Raw genomic sequence first — 18,679 nt, 5'->3', positions numbered from 1 at the left:
ATTTGGTACCCTGTGATTTGAGTCTACATTTCCTTGTCGTTGGTCATTTGTCTCTGATAGTACTTTCCTAAGACAAAATTTTGCTTGGTTGCATTTTCAGCAGTAAAATTTCTTATCAAAGCTTCCCAGATGGTTTTAACTTCCTTGCAATTGGAGTATACGTCAAATAATTCATTAGAAAGTATTTGTAAAATAGTATGTCAACATACCTTGTTGGCATATTGTCATGACTCTTATGACTTAGCATCCGCAGTTACAGCAGGTTGAGCATCAGTCAATGCATAGGCAACTCCATGGATGTCGAGAAGTGAGTATATACGTTCTTGCAACCTTTTGAAATTTTTATTAACAAAAACTTCAATTTTGGAGACGTCTAGAAAAGGTTTAGCAAATGGCAGCATGACTGTAACATATGCCGATGATGGATGCGATATACTGATGATGGATGCAATGTGCTAACATTGTTGGAGGCCATAATTTCTTAGATTGTTGATAAAAAAGCCGAACAATGCTAACAATATTGAAGACGTAATTTGAGCAAGTTTAAGTCATGCTAAATAGCACTGTTTTAAGAAACTATTTTAGGGACACAGAAATGTTCCCCAAAAATTAAACAAGCCTTCTTTTTGTTGATAGCAAGAAGGATTAGAAACAGCAAAGTTTAATCTATGAATGGTCCTCTCACCCAGCGCGCACGTTTGGCTTCCAATTGATACGTTGGGCAGTTCCAGAGGTCGGGAGGCTAATGTTGAATACGGACGGGTGCTCAAAAGGTAACCCGGGTCTGGGTGGTGGTGGTGGTGTCCTACGGGATTCGTCAGGAAACCCTCTATTTGCTTTCTCGGCCTTTCTGGGGGTTACCTCTAGTTTACGGGCGGAGACTATGGCCCTGTTGATTGGGCTTCGGGAGTGTGCTCAGAAGGGGTTTGGTATTGTGGGCGTCCAGCTAGACTCCTTGGTCTTGGTGGGGATTCTGCAGAAGCAGTTTCAGTGTCCTTGGCATGTCCGGCGGGAGGTGGGACAGATTTGGCAGTTGCTGGGTGAATCCCCGCGGATAATTCATTGTTACAGGGAGGCGAACAATGTTGCTGACATTCTATCTTGTGACAGCCCCACCTCCCCCTAAGGCGTACCAGAGGGTTCGGCGGGCCGCCTGCCCAACTCTCGCCGGGACTCAGTGGTTCACTACATTTCTCAAACAGATTACAATATAAATCTCAAATATACATCACATGGTCCACAAATATACATCCAAATCTCCAATAATTACATGTCACAAATGCAGCGGAAACTAATTCCCAACTATACATCAAATGGTTCCAAATCCAAAACTGTACAAGATATAGGCCATCCATTCACGTGAATAAGCACAACAAGTCCTGCCTTCGCCTTGAGCCCTGTGGAGGGGAATAAAATATTTTTGGGGTGAGCTAGAAACTCAGCGAGTAACCAGAAAATCAGTAATCAAATCGGTTTAACAATATTTCTTTTCCATGATGTCATAAATCAATGATGTCATAGATCAAATGATAAGTCCAGAAACGATTACAGCATTTACAAAACATTAAATATGGAGTATCAATAATTCAAGAAACATATACAATGGAAAGCGAGAGTAACATTCATGAAAAGAATACGTTCATTGTTTTATAAATAATCCCTCGTTCATCTTTTTATTCGTTCATCTCTTTTTTTTTTTTCCGGACATTGGCCGGTCTCCACCCATCCGGACGTAGCCGGACTCCACCCATCCGGACGTAGCCGGACTACAAGGTAATACTCGAGTATACCAAATTCACCCAGGGTCACCATATCGCCCGACCGAGTCCGCTTCTGGCTCGAGTCGATCGGTAACGAAGGGCAGGGCCCAATTCAGCCAAACGGCTTACATTCATGCACAACTAGCATTTAATCATTAATCATTGAAAATTTCATATTTATTTAGGTCGAGTGCGATAAAGTACACACTCGCCTAGAAAGCTCGTTTTGGAAATCATTCAAAGCACTTAACACGTTATCAATCAATAATACAAGTCATGAAGTCAAGAAAATATAGCAAATAAGGAACACTCACATGCAAGCATGCATGATATGCAAGAAAACAGCTCAAAAGTAAATAATGCAGGAAACGGTTCATAAATAACTTCAGAAATAGTTTGAGGTCACTCACCTCCATGGCTCAGAAACCATCCATCATATATCATTGCCTTGCTCAAATCCAAGTCTTAGATCACAAACTCAATGCAAACAAGTCCTTTAAAAGTTCAGACAGCACTTCCCCTAAATTTGCTTACTTTTCCAGCCATCATGGCTTCATTATTTCCTCAGCCAGTCCCAAAGGTACACACACAACAACAAGTTCATCCAATAGCCATTCAGCAAGCTCCAAGTAATACGAGTACAAGTCAAGCTAGGGAAAAGTTCGGAAATGAAAGTTAAGCTCAAAACCAGAAAAACAGTTTTGACGTCATTTTGCGGTAATGGTACCAAAGGCGTTACGATTGTCGGATGAAGGTGTAAGATACACCGTTTCGAAACTAAGAGATAGGGCTACAATATCACAGAAGGTCACTCAACCCAGTTTTGAGTGCAAACTGGTCAAAAATGCAAGATACCACATCAAAAACGTAAAACAGATTCACCAAAATGCATTCTAGCGGAAACATCATAACTCAGGCTCTACAAGTCCAAATCCAGAAATTCCAAAACCAACTGAAAGCTAAGAAACAGGGCTAAATTTCATCAGAAGGCCTCAACAACCAATTCGGAAGCAATACCAGCCAAAACAACCAATTACAGTCGCAAATCCCAATTTCGGGTAAACCAGAACAGCAAGGGTAATTCCATCTTTTCTCAAGCTACGCAACTCCGATTGACCTGACATTTTGCAGGCACCTCTACAATAACATTCCATACAACTTTCATGAAGACCACTCAGTCTATTTCTCACCCTAACTAGGTCATATTTACCAAAACAACCCCAAATTTTCTAGTTCGAAGCTCACTGTGGCAGTCCTGATTCATTCAGTCATAACTCAGCACACACAACTCCAAATCAGGTAATTCCAAAGCCATTTAAAAGCTAAGATACAAGGATAGAATTCGTAAGAAGACATCAACAACCAAATCGGTAGTATTCCCAGTCAAACTACCCAATTACCAAAGCTGATTACTATTCTCGGATAGAAACAGGGTAGCAGGGGTATTTCGGTCTTTTCACAGGCTACTGAGCTCAGATTGGGCTGAAAATTTACATGAAACTATAAAACATCATTCTCTACAACTTTCATGTTTTGTGCTAAGGCCAATTCGGCCTCTAACCTGGTCAAACAGAAACGGGCAGAATTGAGAAAATGAAACCCTAACTGGAAATTTTTGCATTCAAGTCAGAAATTTTCCACTAAAACATCTCTTTAGCTATCACAAGTCATTAATTTAACAAAATCAAGAACAAAGAAAGGATGGCTAGACATGATACCTTGAAATATCAAGAAAGGTAATGGCTTAGGGGTTTTTCTTCCAAAACAACTCCACCAAGAGCTTCAATCTTCCTTAGCTAGCAAGTTTTATGGAGTGGTTTGCAAATTAATCGGTTAAAACTCAAGATTTGGACAAGAAATTGAAGTGGAAGATGAAGGAATTTTCTTTCTTTTCTCTCTCTCTAATTTCAGCCAAAGGAGACAAGAAAATGAATGAATTTTGGTCAAAAATCTGATTTTATTAAAGTTACCAATCTTGGTCAAAGTCCAACACCTTTTTGATTAGCCAATCACAATTAAGCTTAGGAACTTCATGGAACCTTTAGGAAGTCTAGCAATTTATGATTAACCAAAAGTCACACTATGCCCCAATTTCTTTTAATCTTTACAATTAACTCCAATGAGTTGTCAACAATATACCGTATTTACCGCACTAGTGGGTCCCACATCCATAACGCACTTCAAATTTAACGTGGACTAACTTGTATCAAGGAAATGATTTGAAAACTATATTTCCTTATAAAAATGTATAAAAAAATGAATATATTGAAGAAAACAAACTTAGAGACAAGAAAACAAAATAATGTCGAGAAAATATATAAAAATTTTCGGTTTCTCACACTCATATTTTTCGGGGCGTCACATATCTAATGTGGGAGTAGCTCATCCTGAGCATAAGGTTAGGGTTTATGACCACATCCGAATGATTCCACAGATGGCTCGTGGTGCAATTCGGCTAGATAAACTAGGAGTGCCTTCAATTAGGAAGTTCAGGATGTTATAGGGTTTGGACTTGCGTAATTTCTGCTACTATTGTAACTTTTGGTTCGAATTAATAATATTGCTGCATTTATTTAAAAAAAAATAATCTAACAGTAGAGGAAGTGGATAGAATAGAGAGCTAAGAGGAGAAGGAGGAATTTAGAAAGTTCAGTGGTGTATTCTATCCTGTGAAGGATAAAAGCTATTTATAAACCTCAAGAACTAATGTTAAGAAATGGATAAAATTTTATTTTCAAGAAAGAGCTGTTGAAGGAGAATGAGGAATTTAGAAATTCAGTGGTATATTCTGTCTTGTGAAGAATAAAGGCTATTTATAGACCTCAGGAACTAATGTTAAGAAATGGATAAAATTTTATTTTCAAGAAAGAGCCGTAGAAGGCCTGATAATTCTTGCTAGTTATTGCTAATATATAGGAACATGAGAATAAAACTTGTTTGTGGTCTTGCAGATAAAAACATTATCTTTGAAAAGTTGAGTTTTATATGATGGATAATTTCCTAACATTTAGGAGGTCAACGACCAAGAAGATGTTGAGGAAATCTTGGAACATTTCTATCTTTAAGAAAAATCAATCTCTTGCTAATCTTTAGCAATAGCAATCAAAGGTTTTACGTTTGTCATGGATAATAGGATAAAAGTCACATTTCTTTAAGTAAAATCTTTTGTTTTAAAAGTGTCCAACTTAATCCACAAGACAGAATCTTTTGAAATACCTATTATATTACAACACTAAGTTCCTCCATAGGATAAAATCTGGATTTTTTACGTCCTTCTTGTCGTTGACAGTTTTAGCATCCAAGGTGAAATAGTTATAGTTTGACATAGCGTCGGCCATTCTCCATTAATTAATCCATAAAAGTCTTGACTCTCAATGAGTGCAAGAATTTTGGTCCTCCAACTTCGGTAGTATTCTTTTGTCAATTATAATGACACAAAGTTACTAACGTTGACGGTGGATGGATATGGACATTTGACGGCAGCAGCCATGCCCTGTCCTTGATACCAAAAGGACAACTAGAATTTTAGGTTCTCTCAATTTTTAATTCTAGAATGAGAGATTACCGGGTGTGTGTGTCTAGATACACTAATCTAGAATCTTCAATCACTTAATTTGAGAAAGAGTCTATCTAACAGGTGCTTGTCTAATAGGTTCTTATTAGATATTTAGGATAATGGTTAAGATGTACTTCAAATGTTAAATTTTTAGGAAGTAAAAATTAATTAAAAAAAAAGTGTATAAATGTAAGGGAGAATAATAACTATTAGTATACATATGAATATAATAGGTTAAATAGAATTTAGATATATTAACAAGTATCCATGAGCACCCGTTGGAAAACCATTTGAAAAATTCTCAGGCTTAAGATTACAGCATTTATTAGAAAACTCCAATGATTAACTCACTTTACTGTTCCGACCAATGTGAGACGCTGCTAATGGTTTTCCTTGTAGTAACAGGGTATTTGTTTTGTCCCTTGCTATCACAAATGTAGTAGGGTATTTTAATTCCCTTACATTAATAGAATTTCCCCAACGTAGCCTTAGGGAATCCAGGGAAAAAGTATGGGGTTTTATAAGACATCAAAGGTTTTGTCCCTTGAAGTTCCAATCAATCATTGCCTAGTTTATTGACTTTTACTCCAAGGCTTGCCATCAATAAACCATGCATGAAGCAAACTTTCTCCAAATACTCTTGGTAGAGTATACAGGTTCAAATACCAAACAAAGCTAATTTGACCAGGAGATGCATGGACAGGAGGTTGATGGGCTGTAATCAAACGCCTAGTAGAAAATGGATCCGTTGTTTTAGGTGAAAAAATTGCAATTGAACATTAAGAAGGCTAAAATATTCCACAATTTAAGGGCAAGCAAAAATTAGCCAAAAATTAACCTAGTATGACGACATTGTAGCACACAATCAGCAAAGCAATATAAGTATACAATTACATCCAGCAAGAAAAATTCAAAAAAAATATTGAAAGGCAAAGTTAGCAACAATTCCACTCCAGATTTGAGTAAGACTTCCTTCCACATGTTCTTCCTTTGTCATGCCTATCCATAGATTCCCAAAAGCGTGGAGTTGGCTTTCTTAGCCAACCCAGAAAAGTATGCTGTTAATCAAACTTTTTCAGTGGACGATACTGTTTATAATAGTACCATCTATTTGTCTTTGAATCCTGTCCCTGGTTGCATTCCAATCTTAGTTACCTACAAGTCAGTAAAGCATCCAAGCAACAATTCATCATCCCGGGGTAGTAACACAGGCTGGTTTTGGCATGCATATGAAGCTGATGGATCAATCACTTGTTGAACAAGTAGCTTATCGAAAACTTTCCAATCATTGTACTGCTGGCAGTATATGTTGCTCTTCACATCTTCGCCATCTTCATTGACTAAACTACCGCTTTCAAAAACCTGATCTTTTGTTGCCAAACTTGTTGAAATAGAAGGGCTGTCAAGTTGTGGAATTTCAATGAGTTGATTGTCAAAACGGGCCGCATGGTTGGATATTAGTTCATGGTGATCTGCCCGCAAGGGAACTTGCTGAAAATCAACCCCATGGATTGAAATCGGATTGACAGCATGCATTGAAGTAATTGATTTGTCAGGAAATGATGGAGGCTGGTACTTTCCATTTTCTCTTATGTAGTAGGCATTACTCCAGGCTTCAAAACCTTGCTTGTGACTTGGACAAGGCTTCTTGAATGCTCTGCAAACAACCCATCCTTCTTCCTGCAATATCAACATCCTAGTTAGATTTCAGTCCAAACAACATCCTTCTAACGAGTTTTAGTGTCACTAATTTGTAGGTTCTAATTGTAATCCAGCTTTTATTTGGTTTTAAGTGGGGGCCAAAAAGTGATGATGAGGTTTAGAAAGCGAATCGTTTGGAAAAATTTCTGGTATTGTTTTAAAAACATTATATCTGATTCTCATTAACATTGAATCACAGAAGGTATTACAGTAATTAATAGAACAACCAAAAAACTTTGAGTTCAAATGAAGGATCCACTCGAATAATTCAACTTCTACTAGAAAAATGAATGAGATTTAACGTTTTGACTATAATGAGTATATTCCACCAGAGCTATATGTGACTTCACCATAGTTTTTATAAACATATGAAAGAGCAAAACGTAATTTGGTGCACATCGAGCAAGACTTTTTACTTGGTTGGAAATCCTGTTAAACCGTAGCTTTCATGAGAACAAACAGAAACATTTTGAAACGTTTAAAACACATGCAAAAGATGAGATATGTGCAGGTGCATTGTATCAAAGGGACACAAAGATGGGAAATGAATCATCCAATGTTGTCGTACTGTACCGTAAATAGACATGCAGTTGCACATATGTGACACTCTTCTGTGCGTGTTCGCATGCATAAAAGAACATTATGGCCTCTCTTGACTAAAGTTACGATTTAATCAAAAAATCCAACTTTCCAAAAGCTTAAATCCTTTGCTCCCTTTTTCAAGTATGGACTTGCATAATAATTAATTTTCATTCAAGAAAGCAGCCGCAGTTTTTTCTTCCTTTTACTTCTAGCGTGAAACTTTAGTATTTTGCAGGAATAATTTGGATTTTGATAATGTCGATTCAAAAACTTGCCTGAGAAGGTCCTTGCTCAGATGTTTGAAGCCGATACTCATGCATGATCCAGTCAGTCTTCCTCCCATTGGGAGCACGTCCCTTGTAAAACACAAGGGTCTTCCTCATTCCTATAATTTTTTCCTTTGAGATCACAGCTTTATCTCTTCCAGTTGCTTTCCAGAATCCAGCAGCAGTGGCTCTGTTGGTTCGGGTTCCTGTTGGATATTTCCTGTCCTTGTGACTGAAGAAGTACCATTCATTTTGCTCTTCATATCCTAATTTGCACCGATCTGTAAATCAGAAAATACAACTACATTAAACAAAACAAACCATGCAAAAAAAATTTTATGCAAAATTTGCTCTAGTTGGATGTTTGCCATAATAATCTCAATATGTTAAACCATCTGTTCCTTTTTTTTAATAAAAAATTTACAAAGTCGGATGTATTTCGAATTCTGTACCTGATTTTCATGTATATGGTACAAGCTTTGTTACTAAAACAAATAAAAACCTGAAAAGTAAAATAACTTTTTTTTTGGGAGAAAACTATCACATTGTCATGACTCTTAAACTCTAAGATATATAGATTTATTGTTAGGGAGTAGAAAATGCAGCTGTATTTCTTATTTGAGTGCAATACGATTTGTGTAATTGTTAAAAAATGTGATGTTTAAAGTCATCAAATACCTTGTATATCCCATGGTTCCATCCTGTAGAGATCAATGTCAACAATAACATCAAGATCGATCTTCAATGAATTAACCTTCCGATTGAGGTAGTATCCAACAAGCTCTTCCTCTGTAGGGTGAAATCGAAATCCAGGAGGCACACGTGATTCCATCTCCATTGATTAACTTATCCTAGAAAACAAAGTCAACCAATAAGTTCTCACTAGAGCAGCTATGAACCACCAGAGGAATTGAAGTATGATTTGATTTTGGAAGGGCAATATTCGAAAAAAAAAAAAAAAGAAGAAGGGACTTACAAAACAAAAGCAATTCTGATTATACTTTCCTAAGTAATGAGCTCTTTGAAGATATTTTTTCCTTTTGATTATTTTAACATCAAGAAAACAACTTTGGGAGCTGAAAAGCTCACTGAGTGTGTTTTACACTTGCACAAAACCATGTTTTCTAAATTTGCCATGATTCATATCCATCCGTGAGCACAAGGCCATGATGATGATGATCTCATTTTAGGGAGGGACCCAAGAAATGTGTACTTCATGTGTGCCAATGGTATACATTAGAGAAATGGCAGACCAGCAGTGGATCCCACCAAGAAACACAGATATTTTCAAGCTAAACCTAGCCCAATCACATTTCTTGCATGTAGTTAGGCAAGTTTATCGAACACAAAAGTGGCCGGCCGCAAAAACGGACTTTGTAGGCAACAAGCATGTTCATTTCTTTGAGTGCATTCCACTCCAAGCTCATGGCTTGGACTGCAGAAAACGTTCTCACACCCACCATGCTACACAAAAAATGTGCAGAAACGATTGTTCATGGACCAACCCTTGAATCTATGATGCTACTTAGAAAGATCAAAATATTTCCTCATTTTCTTCTTCTTCTTTTTTTTTCTCTTTTGCGTGGCATCTTCCACCTCATGTTTCGAATATGCTAGAAACCAAAATGGCAAATGATCGAGGAACTGAGGTGAAGTTTAGTGTTGGAAGAAAGAAACTTTCAGTATAGTATTAATTTACATCCAATCCACGACATGCATGGATGGATTCATCATATTTTGAGCAAACATTAACTCAAGTACCATTTGCCCGCATGTTCATCTTGGAAGAGAGACACTAGTGGCTTATAGAAACCTCGCAAAAAGAACCATATTCCGATTCTTTATTGTTTTTCATGCGAAGGACAAGAACAAGCAGATCAAGAAAGCATAACTAATGGCAAGCATTTTATTCACATTGTAAACACTAACCAGAAAGTTGAACCTTGTCTTCTTCTTCTTGGAAGTTGAGAGAAGGGAAGAGGGGGAGAAGAGAGAGGGAGAGTTCTTGGGATTGGGGTATTTGATGAAGATATTGGTCAAGGAGAAAGAGAGAACTGCTTAAAAATGAGAAAAGTGCATCCGATCAGCCTCAAGTGTTGGTTGAACGTTGTTGTTGGCGAAGCTTGTTGGTATATAAATACAATATGATATGATAAGAAGGGGTGAAACACTATTCACTAATAGTGAAGAAAACAAATTGAAATGTGACAAACCTGCGAGGATTTGATAGAATATAGTGCAAAACCATCTCTATCCACATGTATTTATATATATATATATATATATATGTATGTATTTATATAAGGTACTATGAGGGGGGGACTGGTGATTGTTATTGATTACGCGTGGGGTGGCAGATAGATGAAAGGTTTGTTTGGACGGCGTGACAACAAATTTTCACGCCACCCCCCACCGTTGTTGTTACATTGCGCCCTAAGACTTTCCACTACCATCTTTGTTTACGGTACTTGTCAATTCTCATCCCAAAGTCCATTAAACTTTAAGCATTGACTGTGATTTATGACTGTTTATTAAATTAAGTACAAATTGACAAGTTTGTTACATTGTTACTCTTGTTCCTAGTGTAGTTGAACCATGTTATTTTCCGGTCCAAAATAAGTTCTAGATATAATAAGAAAGAAGTCAAAGAAGAGGTGTTTGAAAATCAAACCAATGACTTCATTATATTTTGCTTAATTTGTCCATCCATTGAATGGAAACAGGTTTCTCCAGTTAAATTCTATTCAATTCTATTTGATTGATATAATTCTTACAACATTGGATATAAATTCGTATAACTTTAGTACAATTATTAATATTACCCTAATTTAGTTGTGACGAATTTCATGATTATAACAAAATTACAAAATTTTATACCAAATATTATAAAAATTACATTAAACGAGCATAATGAAACTCAACTCGGCTGGAGAGGCTTGATTTCCAATTGAGTTGGGTTCTCAGGCTTCACCATGTTATGCATACAGAAGGGATAGTTAACTGTGAAAATGACTAATGCATCGAAATTTCTAAAATGTAGATGAGAAGCACTCTATCTCCAAAGTGTCTCTAATTATTGATTTATTGCACTAAAGGGTTAGATTCGACGCCACCATCAAACCATATAATCTACCCTTGGACGGAGCTTTATGAGTAGCAAAGGTGAATTTTGGATGTGACAAGGAGGAGGCAAATTTGCAAACACCAAAATTTAAGACCAACCATAGTTGAGTGATGCATTATCTCCTCCAACAATCCAGCTCTTGCTGTCTGTTTGGTGCGCCGCCCTTCAACAATTGGCACCCTTTGGCAGCGGCCACATGGATGACACATCAGAATCAAGAGCTGTCTTTATCAGAGAACTAATCATTTGTGGTCACCAATACATTTAACTAAGACACATCAGTTCCCTCACAAAAGCCTTCATCCTTCGTCTACTTCCCGGGCTCTGTCTTTTCTTGCTTGGAGGTTTTGTCTTGCTTGTGGGTTTTTAACTAAATAATGTTAACCAAAGAAGAGGTTTAACAAGATTAGCATGGATTTCAATCCTTAAATTCATATCACAAACTTGCTGCAAAAGCCCTTTAGTAGTTGCAATTGAAGGCTTAGAAATTAGGTACTTATCTGCTTCTCATTAAGCAACATATCAACGTCAAGTTCGATCGGGTTATGTGCTCTAGTAGGATGATCAGTTACCATACAACTCAAATGCAGGAAAAATAGGCTTTTCTGCCTTTTTTTTTTTTTTTTTTTTTGTTTACATCGATTTTAAGACTGAGCAAAGAGATGTCCGAGAATTACATTAGTACAATTGCCTTACAAATTTGGGGCTTAGGGATTGTGCTTTTATAGAAGTGTCTACGGGGGTTGTGTTTTTTTGAAATTGTTTACATTTGAGTCCGTACAATAATATTATATAAAGTAATACAAAATTATATTTAAAAAATACAATAATTGAATATAATTTTACCTACCTAAATCAGCTATAAAGGCTAATCTAACCCTTTTTTTTTATCATAAAAGTAGTGTCTACCGAGCCAATTTTGTTATACAAACTAGAGTCTTGTATAAACAATGCTGTGGTTTCTTGAATTCAAGTCTCAAAAAGTGAAGTGTAAGTTTTGTTAAATAAGCAGAACTTTTTATTAAGCAATTAGTAATTTTAATTATAGAGGCAATTAGATTACGTTTTCTGATAATAAGCAAAAATATCTTACCACAGCATTCTATATTTCTTTTTTGTTATTTTTCCTTGTTTCTTCATGGGATGTGAATGGGACAGTAGAATCCAAATTTTCTGACTTCTTGCATGATGAGATATCTAGTAGTGCAATTAATCCACTACTCAGCCAGTGATTGCATATAGATCAACAGCTTTACTCCTACATGTTTTGCAAAAAATTCCAGTAACTTGCAGTTTTCAATTCTAATTCCTTTTGATCATCAGGTAGTATATTTCTTCAATATTCGATCTCATTCTTGTCATAGTGGTAAAATAAAAAGGAGTGTAGTACATGTACCGATACACATTTAAAGTCATGCTTAGCAGTTGAGAAACAAAAAGGGAAGAAAAAATTTCCTTTTTTTTTTTGACCACTTTCAGTGCTTAGTAAAAATTCAAAACTGATAGGTTAAATTATAGTATCTGTATGAGACCCCGGTTTCCGATCCTTGAGTGCACTACAAGAGATGAGAAGAGGACAAAAACAATTGCTTCCATTCAACAGCTTTTGGTTACAGAGGTCATATAACAATGTTGGGCAATCTTGGACCACACAAAAATCAAAGACTAGGGAAAAAATGGAAAAATAAGGACAAGTTGAGCAATCTTGGACCACATAAAACTCAAAGACTAAGGAAAAATGGTGAAGCAAAGAAAAGTTGGGCCAGGTATCAGCTTGTCCCAGTGACATCTTTAACAAAAATTAAATACTGAAAAAAGTGAAACATAGAGGTACTGGGAGGGAGGAGGGCATAGAACATCCGTTATGTTTCTATTAGGTTTGGCTGTGAATTTTGAACTCTACAGCCCTTACTGTAACATTCTCTAGTACAGTCAATATATATAAATTTTCTAGTAGGATTTTACCTGATGAAGTAGTCAAAGGAATTAAGCACAGATAATATATAAAGTAAATTTTATATGCGCTGACAATATATATACCATCACGATAGATGCATTATACATATCTGAAATTTGATTTATAATAATTGTAAGTCATTTAAAATTGATAGTATATATATTGTCAGTGTATAAAAAATTAATTCTAATATGTAGATGAAATTTAATGAAAAATACATGGCTATCGTTCGAATCAAATATTGCTCTTGTTAGTTCTAATTAGATCACAGAATGACAACTCACGAGAAAAATTTACCTGTATGGATGGTCCAACATCGTCTTGTACAATTTCAATCCTATGATGAGAAATATGGTATAATGCTAAGAGCCTAGAATTGGAGTAGAGTGGGGCAAGCACTCATTTTGTTATGGCCCATGTTTAGCTAATTTCGGCTAGATATTTTCTAAAATTATCATTGTCTAATACTCCTTTCGTCTCAATTATTTAATCATGTTTTAAGAATTTAACTTTTTAAAAATAGTGATTTGATTGTGATATCTGTGCTTTTTTTAATTTTATTCTTACAAATTTAAATTTTAAATTTTAATGGTAACATGTATATGATTAGAAAGAAATATTATATTAAAAAGAGAAGTTAAAATGTGTTTTGACTTTTTTAATATAACAAATATTTTAAAATATTTTAAAATAAAAAGTATGATATTTTTAATGGGACGAAGGAAAGAATAGGAATGGATTAATACTCTTACTAATTGGAAAAAAGACAGAGCGATTTTAGAAGTTGGATTTGGTCGGCAAAGTACTTATATCGTTGGGCCCGATCTCAGCACCTTTTGGTATTTGCTTTCAGTTTACTGTGAATGGGAGCAGAAAGGATGAGTGCTATTTCTGCCATTCATTGTACGGACCTGCGAATTTGTTGTGATGCTTTTCCAGCACTTCCTTCTTTAGCCAAACCTTATCATGGAATATAGCAAAGGGGAAGAGAAGCGAAAAACTCTTTAGGTATGTTGGAACCATGAATAAAAAGGAGGCCTTTTTGCTAAAATATGGCTTTAACATGATATTTTTGGTAAGATTGCATGTTGCGATTTCAACATTTTATGAATTAAACTATTTCAATGTTTGAATCAAACTCGACTAAGCATTAGCTTGTTTGAACTTAATTAGCGAATTAATCAATCAAATACAAACAATATTTGATGTTCATTAAAGTCTCAAGTTGGACACAAAGTTTTCTCCACTAGCACAAAACTAGAAAGTTCATTGTGAAAAATTTCGAACTTGACTCAGTAAAATCTGGTTGGAGTTTGGCTGAATAAACAAGTTCTAATATATTTTCAAACTTGTTTAAATAAACAAATAATTTTGAGTGTTAGAACATTCGAATTGATTAGACTTCTATTTATACGAAAAATCACATTCGAACACTATACAAGAAAATGTGATGAGGAGATTAAACTTGATATTGAAGTTCAATAGAGCACTGCAGTCTCCCAACTGTATGCAAACTCATAGCAGTCACTGGACTAAGTTACCAGATCAATTTGTTTGGAAGTGGATGTATTTACCGAAATAAAAATTGATTACACTGGCCCTCCAAAAAATGAGTACATTTTGTTTGTCTCGATGCTAATTCTGTTCGTGCTCAACAAAATGTGCATAATGGTAAAGACAATCCTATCCCCAACTCTACATCTTACCCTGAGTCCCTGACTATTGATTACAGGGACCTTCTAATTGCACCTCTAATCAAGAGAATATTCAGTAAATAGAAAAATAGGGCCCCAGAAGAACCAATTGATGGCAAGTTTCATCAACCCAATCTGGTAAATCATGGCAATCTTATGTGATCTACCGACTTCACTTTATGTATGTTCGTTAAACGTTCTTATTTCTTTGTCAACAAACTACTAATCCTATATTGAAGACCACAAATGAGTCGTCTTCAACTAATTGTATTATAATCATAAAGTAAGATTTATTAGATTGAATAGTCATTCCACCTGAAAAAGGTTGAATATTATATATTCCAAAACAGAGATTTCATTAGGTACCCACTAACAAAAAACAAATATTTAACAAATAAAGAGTTCAGCCTGATCAAGTGCCTAAGTACAACACAATGACCATGTTTTAACACACAAAACTGAAGTGTGTGATTGTGTGTGTTTGTTCGGAGTGTGGCTTTCATGCGTGTTAAAAAAACTTGCATTGGATCCTGTGCTTGAAACAGGAGCAAGACAACTGGAATCTTACTTTGTATAGAAGATTGCAAGTTCTAGGCATTCCTGTGTAAAGTGCCAATTAAATATTCAATGTCTTTAGTTTTCATATTGAAAATTCAACTTCTAGGCCCTCCTGTAGAAAGCTTCTACTTGTTTATCCAGTTTCGTGGTTAATTTACTACAATAATCTTTTTGAAAATAATGCTTCTAATGTCCCTATGATCACTTGGAAGGGTGAATTGCACGAAAATATTCCATGCAACCCAAGTTTTTGTTCTATAGAAAAGAAAGCAATAGAGATAGACATGACAAGGGCTTTCGTATATCCACTAGTAGACTAACACTTAAAATAAAGGTTGTGAGTTAATCATAATTACCTTTGCTGTATATGGTTACTTTTTCTTACACCTCTAGTAGAAGAAATTATTTTAAAAAAAAGTGACAGTGTATACAATGTCAATTCATATAAATTTAATTTGTTTATAGAATTAATTTTTTATATTTTGATAATATATATATATATATTATTACTGTTTCATGCATATCAACTGATTTGAATTTGAATTTGAATTTCAAATTTTACATATTTACTACACATCTAAACATAATAATATATACACTTTTAGTGCATATAAGTTCAACTCTTAGTCCATATGCATATGGCATATTCTTTGCATCTAGGGGTGTAAACGAGGCGAACTCGAGTTAATTTTGTGAAACTCGAACTCGAGCTCGAGCAAGTCCTACATCTTTGAAAAATTTCTTTTCCCTAGGATGGGAAAGCGTGGCAAAGTTGGTTGCGAATATGCTTTCTTGGAGTCATAAATTGACTGTTAGATGATGTCAAATTGAAAAGATTCTACAATTGCAGTCAATTTGTCCTACGCATGGCGTTGGCATGCATGCTTTATAGGTATTCATTGAGCAATGAACAACAGCGATTATCACCAGTGAAAGTTGAAGGTCAAAGAGGCTTTACTTTGTCCAAATCACGATACAATTAGCAATGGTGCCCTTTAAGCTGATATTAGTAAACAACAATAGCATTTGTGGACTAAATTTTGCACCTTTTCGCTAATAACTTTCTTCATAACTGTATATCTGTTGACAATGTTCTTCATAAATCTGCGAATTGACTAATTAAACCAATTTAGGTAGCACATATATTAGCCGACTATTATGTACATAATCAGCATGCAGAAAATTAAAGATGACTAGTTTACTTTCGGTGAAATTTTTGGAGTTCTTTTATGTACAACGGAAAATAAGTATTGGCACTTGTATAAAGTTTCATAGTTATTGGTACTTGAGTTAACAGGATATATGGTTACTAAATTTTTTCAACATTTCTTGTTGTAGTCATTGAACTCTTTTTTAGTATAAATGGTTATTTACCTAATTGAAAGGGGCGTTTTTAACAAAATAATATGTGTTCACATTAGTTGAGTGACAAAAATTTACATCTTCATAAGTTTAGAGTGACGAAAATATACATTTTTATTAATTGAGTGACCTTTTTGACTAAAGAAAAATTTAACAACTAGAATAAGGAACTCTAGAATAAACAACTTTAAAATATCGGATGAAATACATTAAACCCTCATCAACCATACACTAAGTTGCAATTTATCTCCCCTAACCTTCTTCATGGGCAATTTTCCCCCATGCATATTATGGGGCAAAACTAGGTCTTAATATAGATATTGAGTCAGATTCCAAGGTCTCAATACAGATATTGGAAGGCCATTTATCGATGTCCTTGGATGATTCAGAAGGATATTGATGCATTGCTACACTTCCGTGAATCTATTGTTTGTCTCATTGTTATCGTGAAACTAATAAGTCGGCAGATCATCTTTCCAACATAGGTGTTTTATATCCATTTGATAAAATTTATGATTAATTTTCTACACTGCATAGCCTTGTAAGAGGAGATTTGGAGCTCGATCAGGTAGGTCAATACTTGGTTAGAAGACACTAATTTTGAGAACATTGTCCTTTTGTTTAATTTTCTTTCATTCCAAATAGTCATGTAATTTTGGAGGTAAGGTTCATGTCCCCTTCCATCTGTATTTTTTTTTAATTTCATTAATAAATTTGGGATGACATCCATCCCCGTATACGAGGTTGCTATTTGAAAAAAAAAATTATGGGGGAAAACTAGTCCTTCTATCTTAATTATTTTTGCCTTTTTTCCCTATAATGTTCTTTTTGGAGACTTCCTTTTTATTTTCTTTTTTCTTTCTTTATCTGCCATGCTATACTTGTAATTTTGTTTAACTTAATATAGTAGACCATTGGCAGCTTGTTCATTTGTTAGTTTTCCAGCTCATAAGAAACTCTATATCACAACAAGATCTATATATTTTACATTCTGAAGCCTATTTGATCTAAGAAATCGATGGCAAAGTAGAGCTATCACTTGACTAATTATCAATAGTAATAAATAACAAAAAAATTATACTGATGTTGTTGGTTTTTTTTTATATATTTTACTATAAGTAACTTGTTAACTTTTCTTTCCTATGTGATCTATATTATTTGAAGAGTTGAGCAATTGTTTAATCTAATTAGTTTATATGTATTTAAATTCTTAAATTATTAGGTTGATATGCTTTACATTGTAGGTTACACGAATTTTGTAACGATATAGAATTTATGATGAATTATTAAGATGAATTCAACAAAAAAAAAACAAATTATGAAAATATGAGTTAAGCAAAATAAAATGTTCAATACAACTATTTTAGTATCAGAGGAAAAGAATCGGCCAATGGCATGAGAGAAGGGGAAAAAGAAAAAAATAAAAGGAAAAAGAAGAGGAAAGAACTGAAAAAAGAAAAGGAAAATTAATTAATATAGCAAGAATTGTCTTCTCCAAACACATCATTATGGGAGTTGCAAAGTGCCAATAAAAGAAGTTCACGAGGTAAACTCTAATTCCATGAATAATTCAGGAGGGTTTTGTGCATTTAATCCTAAAATATTTTAATCACCATTTGTAGTATTTCTCCCTGATCCTTTGTTAAGTAGCTGTTAAAGTTCCTTATTGGTTTGAAAAAGGATGAGCCACCATTTTAGTATAATACCTGCGAGGAAAGAATAAATTCGTTGAAGTACTAAAAAAAATTTTTAAAAATTGGGCAATGTACCACTCTTGAGAACTAATACTATATTTTTTGATATATAACCCACAGGTATCTACGTCCGTTTTACGATCTGTGACTAATCCTGTTTAAATCGGATCATATCCTTGTGGGAAAACTTTCCCAACATTATCCTTTTCATTTCCATGGATTTTGAGCACTAATACTATACCATGAAATCTTAGTTGCTCTAAATTTAATTTCAAACTTTGCACTCAAAGATTTTCATCTAACCGTACATCATATGGTATTGGAGTCAAGTAAAGTACAAATTAAAGAATGTCCATGTAGGGGTGAGAATTACAAATCGAGTTACACAGAATTGCAAATCAAATTCAAAATGAATTTGGTAAATC

General features: G+C 34.8%; 1 protein-coding gene across 1 annotated transcript; it reads right to left on the bottom strand.

The window, feature by feature from the left end:
- Positions 1-6,160: 6,160 nt before the first annotated feature.
- On the bottom strand, positions 6,161-9,937 carry LOC113713238 (NAC domain-containing protein 30-like). The gene is made up of 4 exons (XM_072069740.1): positions 9,795-9,937; positions 8,544-8,716; positions 7,871-8,146; positions 6,161-6,992 (listed from the first exon to the last, which is right to left on the bottom strand). Exons 2-4 carry the CDS (start codon positions 8,701-8,703, stop codon positions 6,472-6,474), a joined length of 957 nt encoding a protein of 318 aa, XP_071925841.1. The 5' UTR covers positions 8,704-8,716; positions 9,795-9,937; the 3' UTR covers positions 6,161-6,471.
- Positions 9,938-18,679: the final 8,742 nt, after the last annotated feature.

The sequence above is a fragment of the Coffea arabica genome, chromosome 10c (genome assembly GCF_036785885.1).
Source record: "Coffea arabica cultivar ET-39 chromosome 10c, Coffea Arabica ET-39 HiFi, whole genome shotgun sequence".
Classification (NCBI taxonomy): Eukaryota; Viridiplantae; Streptophyta; class Magnoliopsida; order Gentianales; family Rubiaceae; genus Coffea; species Coffea arabica.
Note: the sequence above shows the minus strand (reverse complement) of the source record. Positions and strands in the feature narration are given on the sequence as shown.